At 33.1% G+C, this 16,867-nt stretch overlaps 1 protein-coding gene across 1 annotated transcript in view; it reads right to left on the reverse strand.

Moving 5' to 3' along the window:
• Positions 1-1,429: 1,429 nt before the first annotated feature.
• Positions 1,430-16,867, reverse strand: part of LOC137930554 (uncharacterized) — a 45,354-nt gene continuing 29,916 nt past the window's right edge. The window contains exons 3-10 of the mRNA XM_068773846.1: positions 10,816-10,947; positions 7,421-8,089; positions 6,921-7,123; positions 6,441-6,540; positions 5,607-5,754; positions 4,501-4,626; positions 2,244-2,368; positions 1,430-1,689 (exon numbers count right to left, since the gene is read on the reverse strand). Of these exons, the coding sequence (XP_068629947.1) occupies positions 1,661-1,689; positions 2,244-2,368; positions 4,501-4,626; positions 5,607-5,754; positions 6,441-6,540; positions 6,921-7,123; positions 7,421-8,089; positions 10,816-10,947 (1,532 nt within the window). The 3' untranslated portion in view covers positions 1,430-1,660. The remainder of the gene's footprint in view (positions 1,690-2,243; positions 2,369-4,500; positions 4,627-5,606; positions 5,755-6,440; positions 6,541-6,920; positions 7,124-7,420; positions 8,090-10,815; positions 10,948-16,867) is intronic.

Raw genomic sequence — 16,867 nt, forward strand, 5'->3', positions numbered from 1 at the left:
TTTGTGTTGCAAGTGGCGGCAACTACAAGTAACGAATTTAGTGAAGTACATAGGCAACGTTCAATGTGAAAATGTTGTATAAAGATTTTTTAAAAGGTTATAGAGGATGGATATAGTCGAAAGTGTAGAAATTACAATTTGTTGGAAACGAAATAAGACAACTCACTTTAATCGTATAAAAGGTTTAATAAATAATTTTATCACATTCACACAGACACACGGACGTGGCACACTATATTACAATAAGTTACACCCCATATCATTAATGAAACTAAAACATAAACATTTGCGTCTTTAAGGTCTAGTTAATTATGATCGTTACATTAAACACAGGGTATTAAAATTAAAATAAGAGAAATATATGTTATACTTATGGATACACACATTTCTTGTCATTTCCTGTTTATACAACAAAAGATATTTCGGTGGTTAAATAAAAACAGTATTATGTAACACAAGACGTACATAGGGATAGATCGCGATTATCTTTGTATTTAAATAATATTCTAATTGTATCTAAAACAAGGTCTTTTTTTTATTCTCAAGCATTATAATTAGAATGCAGAATTCGATTTATTATTAGTATTTAATAGAATAACGATATGCCGGTGTTAGTATAGAATATAATCTATTCTTAAACTCTCTCCATAATCTTTTTTCTATTTCGTAATCTAAGAAACATTACAATCAGAATATCTAAGTAAGTGTTAAGCAAATTGCTTCTAAGATCTGCAAATGCTTCAATAATCTCATCTTACGAGTATCAACCAGCTCTCATGCGGCTATAAGCTTACAGTATCTAAATGATCAATTGTAATGCATTACTACACTAGAAATGTAAATAGTGTAATCACATGGATTTGATTGAACGCAGTAAACAATGCAAAAATATGTATAAATGTTTTTGTTTAATTTTATATATTCGAACATAAATATATTCGAACATAAACATAAGAAGTAGATGAACGGATGCTAGTATAAAAATAGATTAGAATTTATATTTACAAATGTCATCTTATTGAGAAAAATATTATAAGACAGTTTTATATAAATAGTATATAAAAGTAAAATAGAAACAAACTCCTCAGTCTTATTGAATTATATATACCGATCAAGTTGTGTTATAATCAAATTTAAAAATGTAGTTGATAATAACATGGAATGTATCAAAATGGCAAGCAAGAATTAAAATTGAGATATTACAAACACATTCCAAAAGTATAATATTATTCATAATAAAAATAAATTGTTATCTGTAGTGTGTAAACTAATGCAGCGTAACGTTTTAAGGTTATCTTTTTCTCAGATTTATAATTTATATCAATGTTAATTCGTTATAAATTAATACACTATGATACTTTAAATTCGTGATGAGTTGATGATTACGCGATTTATTTATTAAATGTGTTCTAAAAATTAAAGTATATTTATATAAAGCTCATAATAGCATGACGTATTTGTGTAAAAATAGTGTTTCTTCATAGCGTCTATACTTTGATAATAAAATATAAAGAAAACATGTGAACAAGTCTTGATTGATAATGATTTTTAGAACATTACATTTGTGCACCTAATCGTAGAGATTTATAAAGATAATCTATTTTTTCAAACTTGAGATCTACTCGGGGGAATGCATAGATTTTTCACAGAGTAACAGCTTTCAATCTTTACGTGGTGGGGCTGGACAGCCTGTAAAAATTAAAACAAAAATTGTAAACGTCATATTGTCATTTGTTATTTCTTTACACATAATAATATGATATATAAAGTATTTGTGTATAGCTTTTTTCACACTCGTTACAATTTAATATGTAGTATAAAATATATACGTAGTGTGGTTTCCATATTTTTATCATTAGCTACAAAAGAACTTGAAAATGTCTTCATTTTGACGTCTATCGAATTTCCATTTTTCAGCTCAAGACTTTTATGTTCGGTATCTCGATGTTGTCGGATATCATAGAAGCTTATGTACTTATACAGTTTTTAGTCAAATATACATCTACCGCTTGGTATGAATCTCTTTATAGAGACGAAATCCGAGCACACGTCCTCAACTGGGATCGTCACACTCCTGTTTCCATTGGTTAGGAAAGATCTTAAATTGTTTTTTTAAAGTCGCACCATGATGACATTACATGGGGCATGGACTATCGAAAGGGATTTTGGTTCATGATTTCACACCTTTAGCAATACAATATTGCTTTAAACATGATTGATTTAATATTGTAAACGTTACGTACTACAGACTGTACAGGCGATTTCGTCGCTGTTGTCGCCGCAACCATCGCGTCCAGAACATGCGACCGCTGTGCTGCGGCAGCGTCCATTACCGCACCGAAGAGGACAGAAGTCAGCTGCTCTCCACCTGCACCCAGAAACACACACACATTTACTTTAAGTGACGTATAAAATTGTACATATAAACGGTGCCAATCTTTAATTTCATATAACTTGGGTTCCAATTTGGACTTATTCTTAAAAATATCAAGAGATATTGATGCGTGTCATCATATCTATTTATTTACTTACTACTTACATACATATCTACTTGCATACAGACTTATGTTTTCTTTTGAGATAACAACTACTTAATTACTAAAATATTAGAGTGAAATTTAAATCATCAAGGAAATCATTTAATAAATACTTTTATTACAATAAATTTTTATACAATTAAATTTATTGTAATTTAAGTCGTGGTAACTATGGCTTCAATAGTTATCATCTATTTTTATACTACAGTTTAGATAAGGTAAAAATAAATAAATAAATAAAAATAATTTAATATATAGGATAACTTTTCTCTAGAAAGTGATCAGAGCACAACCTATTACAAAGTACTATACAAGGTTTTGTGTTATATAGTATAAAACAGGTTTTCTTTTAATGGATGGGCCCCGGTCCCCCTTTTAGCATTTACAGATTCCGTGGGTTTGAGGCGCAGATGACGAATTTTGGTAGCAAATCTACATCAGTAGCTTCAGGGGCGAATACTTGCTACTTTATTACCGGATCGAGAAGCCGCCGAGCCCTTACGTCACTTGAGCGGACGCTCCATGGAAAGTGACCTTAGAAGGTGTTGATCATTCCGACTCCAGGGCGTCCGGGAGGGCCGAACCTAGTCTTGGTCTATTATTACGTTTCAAACATTACCACCACTTTCGAAAGCTAAAATTCTGCACAGCACTGTCGTTGTGCACGACAATAACACGTTTAAAATGTAATACCGCAGAGCTTACGACTTTTTACCCCTGGATAAATTCCATCGAACAAACTTATCTTATAATATTTCTTGGTAACTTAATGTGTCCAATTAAAAAGCAAATTTATTGTTGGAAATAGTAACGAATATTTGTTAATATTCCAATAATTTCATTAACAACAAATAATAAACACGAGTAAGCAAAGTAAAAACAATATTTTTCTTCTCCTATATACATCAATAAGAAGGTCATGTTATTTTATGAATCACGGTAAAAATATTTTTCCGTTGCTTATCTTATATTCCAACCATGTATAACGCCCATCGCTATCAAATGTGGACAGACGTAAAAGCACGTGTCATGTTAATAGGTCAAACTATGCATTTCAACAAAATGTGTACGTACGACATACTTCATGGTGTTTTACGTTGGTGTTTGGTCATTGTGTGGTATTATTTGGTGAGTAAACATAACGGCACATGTCTTCTATTGTTATGAAAAGACATTATAATGATTACGTTAGTTATGTTAATTTTTAAAAGGTGCCGTGAACAACGGATATCCTGGGATGTGCTATCCAGAATAGTACAGCGCGAGGGACTGTCTGACTGACAGGGAAGAATTAAAAGTTAAAAGTTAAGTACTAAGGAGGACAGGGAACTTTTTACTATTCTTTTTATTTTGGGGGCACCCAGCGATAGGATATTTTAAACATCCGAAAAATTTCCCCAACGAAACCAAAAAAAGATATATTTTTAAATATAATCTAGAGACCCGAGTTTGGACGAATATTGTACCAACATTAAAGTGTTGTCCTGTTATGGAAAGCACTTCTACGTTCAAAAATACCGAGACTTCGGTATCTTGCATATATGTAAGTATAATGACAAAATGCATCCAAAAATCCGTAACTCATTAGAGCCGTCTCCATTGCATGTCTTAGCGAATAAATAAATTAAGGCATCAGATTATTTGATCAGTCATTGTAACGCATATTCTACCAGACATTTTTTCTATTAAGAAACAGATGTTGGAATAGCATTATTTTGAAAATGATATTGTGAAATTCCTTAGTAATAGAATTAACGTATTTAATCGACTCTAGTTTGATCAAATTAGCGCCACATAAATGTTCCTGATGTTGCATACATTGCGGAAAATCGGTGCAAATTGAGGAATGTCGTAATACATAAAATCACTGTACAATTGAGGTCACGTTCCCCAGCATTAGGAAGGAGTATTTAGTGTCCGAGTGTCACCGATCTTTGATACAACAATGTTTAGTTTCAAATACCTAGATTGTTCGTTGCAGAGATGAGAAGGTTCGTCAGAAGCGTCCTTGCAGGAGATGATCGCATTGCAAAACTCGTACTCGGGGAGACATTCGCCTGAACCGCACCGGAATGTATGTCGCGGGCAACTGAAAAGTTTTAATGAACATTATAATTAAAAAATATATATTTTTCGCCGCATAATAATCAATGTTGTAGTAATGACGCCATTTGCCCTTTCGATTTCACACATTCTCTTGGATTAAGGTGATAGCACGCTATAGACGCATAGTAGCTAAGCTCGAGAGAAATTTCGGAAGTCTTGGTCTAGACTGTTACGTTATTTATTCTTGAAGTACCGATAGTAATTAAATCTTCTAGAAGAAGCTCCATACAGTGTCGGATTGCACGGCAATGGGTGAGCCGGAACGCGTTTATTGTTTGCGATTAAAGGCTTTGTTAAATGTGCATGAAATAGAAATGCTACCTTCCAGGAGATGTTTTAAATGACACACACACAAAAAATAACAGCAGAATCACCACTGCCCATGCTAAGAACGATTTCATTACCTGGATTGGTACAAACGGCACAAACAGATGGCCTGCGAGATCACCAGATATTACCCCTTTGGATTTTTTATGGGAATATGTAAAACATCAAATTAACCGAAATTCCTTTGCAACTGTAAACGAGTTAAAAGCTGAGGTGCATAGTGCGATTTTAAATATTGATCACACCTCGATATTAAAAGTTACTAGGAATGAATTCCTTAAAAGAATAAATTTCTGTATCCAACAAAATGGAGCATTTCGAGCAACTAATTTTTTTGCGTTTAATTTAAAAAGTTTAGATTTCTTGGTTTTCCTTGTGTTTAATTTACCACGTTTGTCAGAGAGATGTGATCCTTACGATTGACCCTATCGAGCGATGCCGTAAAAGTGCAGGGTGTTATTTTTCGGATTTTACGCATTTTGAAAAACTGAATGCAGTTCTGCTTCTTTTTAATTTTTTTAATCTTTTTGAATGTCGCTTCCTATCGGTTTTATTGGAAATCTATGAGGGAGGCTTATGTCCAGCGGTGGAGTTTCTATGGCTGAAATGATAATTGTCAATTTATCGGGAACTTACCCCTTGCGCCTGGTAGCACGACAGTTCCTCTCGTCCTCGCCGGCTGGACATTGCACTACACCGTCACAGCGGGCGGCACGAGACACGCACTGCGAACCAGGCCCCCCGCATCGGAACGCGTGCATTGGACAACGTTCGCCAGTACCATCTGGATATGAAATCTCTCCCGTTATGCCTTAATAATATTAATAAAATTTATCTCTTTTACAAGTCTTTTGGCTGCCTACTAGAAGCCTCTATTTAAGCCTTTATTAGGTGTAAAAACTTGAAAGGTGTGAATGTATAACTCATTTGCTGTCAACTAATATACGGTATACCCAATCCAAAAACCAATAGTTTAAAAAATAATAACGACTATAAAATAAGGAAAGCGTTTTTTGATATGATTATTGTATTTTGGTTTTGAAAAGGATTAATGTTTACCATTTGTTCCTGCAATCCTGCTTTGTATTGAATTAAATTAATGGTTAATATAGCATATATTCTAATATAAAAATCAATAAATAGATATAACTTCTTCTTCTTCTTTAGAAACTATTTTTTTTCATTAAGTTTAATTGTTTGTAGCTATTTTTTACATTTTATTTATTAATGCCAAGAGTTATCTGTTATGCCTAGTCCTCAATAATAAGAATAAAATTAAATATAAAAACTTAACCTAAGATCAGACCGATGCCTAATGATTTTGATTATTGAATTAACCAGATAGGTCTATATAAAATTATAGACAGTTAAACAATGTTTACACATGAAAGGAAATCCAAACCATTACAATGAAAGTTGAAAGAGTAGGCGAGTGCAATGAAATGAATCAGTGCATGGACAGTTACTGACCTTTCCCAGTACCTTGACACTTTTCGTCCGAACCGTCGGGGCAGTCTTTGCGACCGTCGCAAACGAAGTACCAGCTTATGCATGTTCCAGTAGAGCGACACTGTAACAAATAGTATGCTATTTATTCGAAATTATCTACTTAATGTAGTTCAATAGTCATAGACGAATACTCATTTAGGTTTAACAAATAATTGTATGCTTGCGCGTGTAAATTTTCCATATTCGCAAAATTTTTAATCTTTCTTTATGAATTATAGATTTCCACCTTTGTACTCATCGCTATATCTTTCGAACCGTAAGTCACAATTATTTAAAATTTGGAAGGAATATTTCTTTTGCTAAGTAAAGTTCAGCTTTTACGATTTTAAATTCTAATTATTTATATTTGATATTTTTATTTAGGTATAAAAGCAAAATGTTGAAAAAGATGAATAATTAAGATATATGTAATGTATATATACTGTTTGTCTATTTTCTTACCTGAAAAGTTCCCGGCAAACATCCTCTGTTTCGTGCTGAACAGGCAGATGTTGAGTTGGTCCGATACGCGCAATCGCATCTTTTATTCATACATTTTGTGTTTTGATCCACCTGTTGGCATTGCGAATCTCTTATACAAGGCATCCCTAGTGAAGCCGGACCGAGATCGAATACTGGAACTTCGGCGCGAATACGATGTTTATCTAAAATTATATTAACAAAGGTCAAGTAAGATAAATATTTACTTTGCGCACTTACACCTCCAAATTTTTATTACATATTAAGAACTGTTTATCTTTACTTATAGTATTAATCAAACTACCTTCAGTGCCTCTAACACAAGTTAAAATACTTATCATGGGCACGAACAGCTATCATTTATTTTCTGTAAACGTTTACGTTATTGCATATTTAAATCTTGTTTTCTGTTTTATGAAAATATTCAAATAAAATGAAGTTCATTTAAATTTACGTAAAGTTAGTTTAATGCGTTTACAAACCTTTCAAAGAAGATTTCTTTTGATGTCCACCTTTAACAGGTTTGTTTCCATTTATTAATTGTTCTTTACCGCCGCCGGTTTTTTTATTCGACTTCTTTTCTGTCGTAGGTTGAGTAACCACCCTGTACACTGGTTGGTCATTTGCGTGCAAATTAGCTGTCATTTCATCGACACGTATCAAACCATTCTGTTCACCTTCTCTTCTATTCGCCGTAGGAAGTCGCTTGGCTGGTTCCAATGTCGGAACTTTCATCACAGCTTGCATCAAAGGACTATCTTCTTGTGTGCTTAAAATATCGTTTTTGCTCGTAAACATCGGTAGTTTACTAGGTTCCGCGCCATCTGAATCAACTAACACCTTTGGAGGCCCGTAATGACCTTCGGAGGCTGGACTAAAATGAATTAAGGGATTCAAAGTTTTTTGAGGTGATTGAATGTTTGATGTTGGAGCTTTTTCTGATTCATCAACAGCAGATTCTTGTTCAGCTATAATTGCTTCGGTGGAGTATACAGATGTTTTCTGCGAAATACATCTGTCGCCGATGTGTTTGAAATGGTTGTTGCAAGCGCATCTTCCAAATAGATTTGGAATAACAAATTCGCAATGACTCTCTTGGTCCCATAAACGGCAATGTTCGTTACTATAGCATACATGGCTCGGAGGTGCAGCTGAAATGTGGAATAAAATATATTCGGCGTCGATTTGAATGTTCTTAATTTATCATCATTATTTCAGCCGTAGGAGGTCAAAATCTGGATTCAGCACTCCTACCTAGATAACTTATAATAACGGTTGCAAGCAATTCAGCCTCTTCCGACGTCTTCAACAACATTGCCAGTCTGTAATCTCCACTATAATCTTGGTATTCATTTGAGTTGAAACAATTTTTGTCGTTTTTTTAAATACACGAGTTATAGCAAACTGGGTTAAGAGTGTAACTCTTTCTTATATTTCTCTAATATATGATGGAATGCTGTAACTTCGGACAGTATCGATAGATGGCGATAGTAGTCTATTGACGTGTCTTATAATTTTATATGGGTAATCATATAAAAGAGCACCACTTGATTTGGTTAACAATTAAAAACGAAGACCCAACACGTTTATAACAATTTTGAACAAATTGTAATATGTTTTTGATTAAGGCTACGTATAAGTGTAGAGATCACAGACCCGCAGGCGCAGCATAAGGATTTGAGGACGCTTCCAACCAATCTATTCGGAAATCTACGAGGAAGGGTTATACCCAGCTGTGGGCATCCTACGGCGGAAAAGATTATAATTATTAGACTTTTAAATTAATATTTATTTTATATTCCTCGTCTATATGATTATAAATTATTTTGTATTACAAGCATATATGTTCGCGTATGTGTGATCTTTAATAAAACAATATTTCATAGCTCTAATAAAGCAATAACTAGTACTTTATGTAACGGTATTACGATAAAACAAAAGTAGTAACAGGCTATTATATGATAATCTAACTCAATAAAGCACAACACGCGAGATTTGCTATTAAATGGTACGTAACAAACAAGTATGTCGACTCGAAATTATGGTTCTACTGTAATGCACAAGCTCTGTGAAATATTAACAGGTTTACACTACATGCTGATAAAATGTATGTAGCCTATGTAATGGTTTTGTGTATTTAGCACTAATTCAAAGTAGACATTTAACAAATGAAAGCAAGGAAACATACAAAACAATGTAAACATTGTTACAATATTCGACGCTCACATATGATTACCGAACTAAATTCTGAAAACGTGGTTTTAAGACGTCCCAAATCTATATATTTACCGGCATTTAATTTGGCACACCTAGCAGAAAAGTAACACGATAATGATCGTTTTGTAGAGCGAATCAAATATGAATATAAAGTAATTAAAACCGATGATGTTTATAAAATATTAATATTTCCGACGTGCCAAATCAAAAGCCGGATATAATTCTTTTCCGTAGAATTGAACAGTTATGTCGTACGAACGTTTCTCATAATAATATCGTAATAAAAGCATTAAACTTGATAATAAGACCGGTTCACACGAGGCGGCGCCGGCGCGATTTTGACTTCAATTACTATGATTTTTTCTCACAAACATCTAGCAGACAATGCGGAAATTATTGCTATTAGGCGGCGTTTACGTTTTTCCGAAAAAAAATCTAAAACTCATATTACGAAATTTTAAAACTGTTGAATAATAGCTACGTGTTTTGAATTTGGTTTAATATTATTGGTGATGAACCGAATTTTAGAAAATAAAGTTATAACAAGTATTCACCACCGATATTAAACAATAATTTCTTTTTTTGCACACGCTTTTTTAGTATACTTTGAACATGTTTTTTATATTATATCTGGAAAAAATGATTTTTGCATACAGCCTTGCTTTAATTGACAGAAAATGTACTTTACATTTACTATTTTAAAGTTTTTACATGTGTTTCTAATCAACATGCACATTTCTTAATAAATTGCATCTATTAACAAGTTGCAATGAAAAGATTGAACGTGCTTTTTATATTAGTTTCGATCAAATAAGAGAATAATAATTTGTTAAGAAACAATTTACTCCAATCTGTATGAAACTGTGGTATGCAGCGCCCCAAGCCGACACTCAAGCACTCGAGCTTTGGGCTATATTCGAATGTTGACGGGCGCTGTTAGCCGTTTTGGCTTTTACAGCAATATGCCAAGACGTTCGCGTAGTTTTAACAAAATGTGTCGAAGAAGCCTGAGGGGTTTTAGCAGGCATTACCCTTAATTCCCACGGAAGAAAAAATAAAGTTAAGAACTCCGGGATGGGTTATTAAAAATATCACAGCGCGAGGGACTGTAGAAATAATAAAAAAGTTGCTAATGGAGATAACGCGGTCCCTCGCAAAGCGTAGAGGGCGACCACCGGGACAATTTTAGTGGGTAGGAATCCCACATAACCCTATCCCTCCCCAGAGGCAGGGCATCTTAATTGATTTACCTACCGAAACAAAAAGAAAGGAAAGGTAAATTCAAGCCATTATATTTTGTTATATTTCAAATTAAATTTGTTATAATAGACTTGGTTTTATCCTAAAAAGAAACTTCGTTCGGGAGAAAGATTTATCTTCTCAGAATGTTTCGTCTATGGCTTGTGACATTATAGATACGAATACAAAAAAATCTGTGGATAGCATACCAACAGGAATCGATTGTCCAGTGCAATACACAATTTTGTAAATTATAAAACTGTACTGCATATTTTACTAACCCTTATACGAATAAGTACAATAATAATACATTAGTAAAGGCATCATGAAATGCATTGAGTACTTTTGTAGTCGAAGCTATAATTGTCATAATAATGAGGCAGTTTGTATGTATACAGTTATCTAATGCATTCTCACTTACGTGAAAGACAAGTATGCTTTCTGAATTGTAAATGTCCATCGGTGCATCGACACACGCCGTCCAAGCAGGCACTGAAAGCTACTTTTAGAGTGCACTGTTCTGATACCACGCATTCGGATCCTAGTAGCGTTGCTGAAACAAAAAAAAAAAATTGTTAAACAGATAATTATTGTTAAAGGAACCTTGTTCTGTAAGTCAGTTTTAACAAAGAACAAGACTTCCTCGACTAATTCTAAAATAGAACTTGCAAAATAGATTGACTTATATGCTTACGTTATACAGGTCTAGACGAACGAATTCAGAACGATCGAGACACCTGTCATAAAATATTAATCAAGTTTGATATATCCGTAGCGCATGCGCTGTGATTGTCAAACGATTAATATTTTGTATTTGAATAACCTGGCGTAACTATACATGGTGATTGGTTATCGGTGTAAAAGCTTTAAAGGGATAAATATATAGCTTATTGGTCAGAAAAAAGTTTTAAAGTTTTTACATCTGTTTCCAAATAACCTGTTCATAGTGTTCTGAATACATTAATTTATTTTTAGTCCCAAGGAGGGAAGACGACATAATTGAGGTTGCGGGAAGTAGCTATGCTTTTGCGGGCAGTGCAAGACAGTTCATCATGGCGGTCTTTGAGAGAGGCCTATGAATTGCAACAAGCGCCTATCGGCTGAAAATAAGTGGAAGAATTTATTTTTTTCTATTGGAATGCGATAGGCTAATAAATTTTAACACTAAAATATCTCTAGAGTATAGTAAACGATAACGAATTTTATTATTAAGAAATGTGAATTTTGAAAACGCTTTCTCTTAAGACACTATCCTAACATTATTCAATATTTCTGAAATTATTGATTTTTTTGTATAAGTTGTAACATATATTAATTGACAACAAATGAGTTATGCATTTACCCCTTTGAAACTTTTACATCTATAACTAAACATCCTGTATCGAAATAAGTCTTAACGGAGATGTGCTTCAACTTAAAAATAGGTGTAACATGAATTGATCGGCTTTATTTAGAACGATGCTCTCATAGAATACTATTCTAGATATTAACAGATTTCCATTACGCTTAAAATAAACGGTTAAAGACGGATTAGAACTTTAACATCGCATCTCATAACAGATATTGACTAAAGTAAAACATCGTTGCAAATTATCAATTAATACAATAAATATAAAATTAAGTAATAATAGAGAATAATGTAGAATAGTTATGATTATAATTATATGAATAGCTGATTTATAATTCATAACTGAAGACAAATTATCTGTGTCGGTTTTACATTTTTTTTTCCAGTAAGCAAACGGTATTTCTAGCAAAAGGATTACAAATGCAATCCCTGTCAAAGTAAAATGATGGTAAATGTACATTCGTAGATTGAAAAGTTCTTGACCTAAGGCGGACTTGACCTAATTTCATTTCAAGTTCACCGTTGGCTCGTTTGGTGCGGGCGTGGCGATTAATTTGCATCGAATGGACAGAAAACTTCCTTCATTGCTTCATTCAGACCACTGACATCAGTAAAAACTCCGTGCATTCTCTACATTTTAACAAACGGTCATCGAGTGTTTTTTTTATATCTAATATATAAAATTCTCGTGTCACGGTGTTCGAACTTGAACTCCTCCGAAACGGCTTGACCGATTTTTACCAAATTTTATATGCGTATTCAGTAGGTCTGAGAATCGGCTACTATCTATTTTTCATACCCCTAAGTGATAAGGGTGGTCCACCCCTAAATTTTTTATCCTATTTTTTATACAAAATTTTTTGTTGTTATTTTTTTATGATACAGCATACAAATATACATATAACCCTAAATTTTCACCCCTCTACGATCAAACCCTTATTTTTTTTTTGTTAATTAAAAACTTTTTTTTTTTCCAAAGCAACGTTTGCGGCATCAGCTAGTTTTATTATAAAAACAAAGATATAATAGATATTAATCGGGTTTCTATATAAGATCATGCACAATATGCGTTCTCTTTGTCGTATTTAGAAAATAAAATAACTGTATTTATTTATTAAATCTAGCTGACAGTCTCATAATCATTATTTTAGTAACAAGAAGTCCAGCGCGGGTCACGCGTGGCTCCCATAGATTGCCAATATAACCGAATGATAGCGGCCTGCATCCAGTGTCAGGCAACATTAACAAGATCCTCTTCCTATCCTGAGGGTGAACGTTAGGATCTCGTCTCCATCCCAGAATCTTAAAGCTCTAGTAATCATCTGATCTGCGTATTCTGTTCTGCTATATTATCTGCTGAATACGACTTCAATTTTCAAATCTGTGGGGCCCTGTCGATTTTTTTTTGGTTAGTCTACGAATCTCCTCAGTTCTAACTCGGCCAATCCGATCATTGTTATAAACAAATTTCAATTCACGTCGTATGTTTGACAGCTAGGGACAAGTGTTTCTATTAAGCGTGTGTATGTAAAAAGAAAAGTGACATTTTTACTGTTTTCCTCTCATTGGTTTCATTTTTTCTATATATACGAGTAATACTTAATGACAATAAAATCAAAAATTGCGGAAAATTAGCCTTAGAAACATTGGTTGTACCTTTCGTTAAGAACATAATACCGATTATTTATAGCAATTTAGTTTAATGGGCGCGTAACTTAAACAAAGTTGTATGAGCCGGTCGAAATAATAATTAACAATTTTATAGCTCTCTACACTTCGTTCCTGTTCGAATATAACTATTTATAGCGTAATTATAAAGAGCAATACCGTATCAACTGTCATTGATATAATAAATAACAAAATTAGAATGTCGGTAGTGACAATTTGATGGAAATTAATGTAGTAATGGTTTCAACTACTTACACGGACGGCAGTAAAGTTTTCCGTCATACGTATTATAGTACTTCCACCGACTGTTGATATCTACTGCTGACACTTCTATTGGAATGTAAATGTACGTGAACAAAAAATCGTCGGGTAAAACATCAAACACGAACTTTTTTATTACACGACTATACATGCATTAGTAATAGTTAATCACATGATGACATGTGTGAAAGTATACGCGATGCTTTCTTATGTTTTAATGTTATCTTCATAGTAAGTTAAAAAATGGCATCTTTTTTATGTCTTGCGATTATTAAATGACAGCATTGCTATCTTTACAATTAAAATAAGTCTCATTAAGCATGTAATTTCATCCATGCGTCTTTTAAACCACAATTCTTGAATAATGCGAGCATCGACACGGTAACCACCAAGATGGTCTTTTTATATAATTTCCGGAAAGACGTAACCATTTTACTATTGAATAAACGCTTTAGAAGCATTTTGAAAACAAAGATAAGTACAAAAAATATACAATTTAATTGTAAAAAAGGCGTTATATTTAGTAATAGATTTTTAAACATCAATATCATTATTAAAGCAATAGATAATTGAATTCACCATCATTAGTTAGCGTAGAATGAAACGTAATAGGTGCTTAAAATTTCTTTTCAAGTCAACAATAGACTGACACATAAATCTCAAAACACAGATCACAATGGTGAATACTAGCGTTTATTAGATTGGGCAAGGTACGACAGGCGTGAAAAAATGATTCGCGTGACTTTTCGATTTTCAATCACATCGATTTAATCTGTGACCTAATTTTGTATGTTGATGATCGATAAATTTTATCGCCTTTATAATCGAGACAATGGTATTCTCTCATAGTTTTTGAAAAGAATTGTGCTAAACTTGACCACTATCGATTAAGTCTTATTTAGAATCGTCACGTTTTGGATTTGAATAAAGATAATATTCAGTGCCAAGGTCTAGATGTTTCTAGAAATTTGGACCATAATCTATATTCTGATCATGGAGCCGTACCGTATCCTCGTTGCCAAGCGATAGTCATAAATGTCTATATTATGCGTTGAAAGTATTCCCGGAACGCACATTAAGAGACCTTACTGTAAAACCACGTACATATCTAAGTGAGCGTATGTACTTGGATACCCTTTTACAGTCCGCGGGCCCACCATCTTCATAACGGTTATGCACTTGCAAGCCTTAAATCACCTTTGCGCATATTAGTTATATACGGATAAGACACGCCTAGGGAATACGAAGCTACTTATTCAAATTCAACATTGTATATTTTAAAACATGCATTGTTGCTAGCATTTCACTTTAATTTCTATTGGTCAAACAACATAATATATTATTTTCTTCACTGGTGATCTTTTACGTTTTATTTTTTAAAAAACAATAATATTTCCTCTATTTGCTCAAATTCTTTATTTACTTACGTGTATATCTTCCAGAGATCACTCAATATATTGAATGATTTACTCTTATTTTCCATAAATCAAAAACGGAAAGTCAATTTAAAATTTCGTGCCACAAAAGAATTAATGTTTGAATATTAATAATTTTGTTTACAAGTTTCGATCAGTTGCACAAATACAGCAAGAAGAAGCTGTACCAAGGACAGAAATCATAGCTATAGTATATAATACAGTATATATATATTATATAAAATAACATAGCATACTGAAGATCTTTAAAATACGAGGCTTTTCTATGGCGGGATATACCATAATCGCCACGCTTTGCAGGCTGGTTGGGGACTGCAGTGTGGTATTATGATATGTACAGGTCGTTGCTGCCAAACCATTGGAAACTTGTTTGTGAGTGGTGGAAATCCTATATAATTAATGCACAAAGTGTCAATTGTACAAGATTGTATTCCGGGTATCGAACCCGCGACCTGATATCGCTAGTTTCAGTCCTGTACAATTGGGTTATCACTGCTCGCAGATACATATAAAAGACCTTACAAACACAATTGGATTTAATTACTTTGTATTCACAAATAAGCGTGTTTGTCTGTTACATTATTTTTCTAGCGTATTTTAAGTTTATAAAGTGTAACAGGCACACACCAAGAATGGTACATTAACGAATGTTTTTAATGATACGCATATGTTTATATATTTAATTATTTATATATACATTATTCTCTTGATGAGTTATATCAAAGAAATTTTAGCGTTAAAAAATAAAATTTGTTTTTGTACCTTAGTTCCCCAAAGTAACAAAAAATCTATGCGCACCTTTAAAGTTAATAGTAAGTTCTGGTAATTAAAATAATAGCCAGTGCGTGACTACAAAAGTTAACTTAGATGTCGATTAATCTGGAAAATATATATTTTTGTTAACCTGAACATATTGATTCGACGAGCGAGTAAATTAAAATATTTTTATTCAATATCTAACCGCCCATGGCGTTTTATGCTAAATTAATAAATCGGCCTTCTTCAAGTCACGATTTCGTTAAAAATAATGAACTGAAATTTACTTTAAAAAATTTTAAACGTCTAGAGGATCTCAAAAGGATAGTAATTTTTATGTACTATGACGGATTCGAACCTACCCAATGTTTAGATTTTTGGTAATTTATTTACGGTACTAACGATCTTTATTTCTGTGAATACAGATTTATAAAGTTAATAATAACTAACTATCCGCAGCTGGTTTCGCAAACTTCCCAACCCCTTCAACCCCCCTTTGCGGTGGAATTTTGTAAAATCGTTTTTGCTCACCTTTATACGACAAAAGATATTATACTATAAAATGTTCCAGATATATCGCTACGAGTCAGTTACGTAAGTAGATATCTCTTTAATATACATGGTGATTTGTCATAGATGTAAAAGCAGTAAAACGGTTAATGTATAGCGCATTTATTTCCTATGTAAAGATTGATTGGAATTTGATAGGCCAATAACTTCTGGCGGTACAAGTTATACAGGGACAGTAAGTAAATAATGATTAGTTTTAATATGCATAAATAAGAATTTAAAAAACTCTTTTTCGTACCTGTATCCACTCATTTTTGCGGATGGAGTAACATACATTAACTGACATATACAATGTCTTTACATCAATCAAGCTATATATAGATAGATAAAATTGATGCAAAGTTATTTTATGTATGCTTGATTATAAATCAGCTTATATGTTAAAAAAGTTTATCCTCATAACCAAGAGAACTCCGAATGAATGCCGTGGGAGG

Source organism: Battus philenor, unplaced genomic scaffold, assembly GCF_028537555.1.
Source record: "Battus philenor isolate CCGP_79_NKW_IND1 unplaced genomic scaffold, ilBatPhil1.0.hap1 SCAF_6, whole genome shotgun sequence".
Taxonomy (NCBI): domain Eukaryota; kingdom Metazoa; phylum Arthropoda; class Insecta; order Lepidoptera; family Papilionidae; genus Battus; species Battus philenor.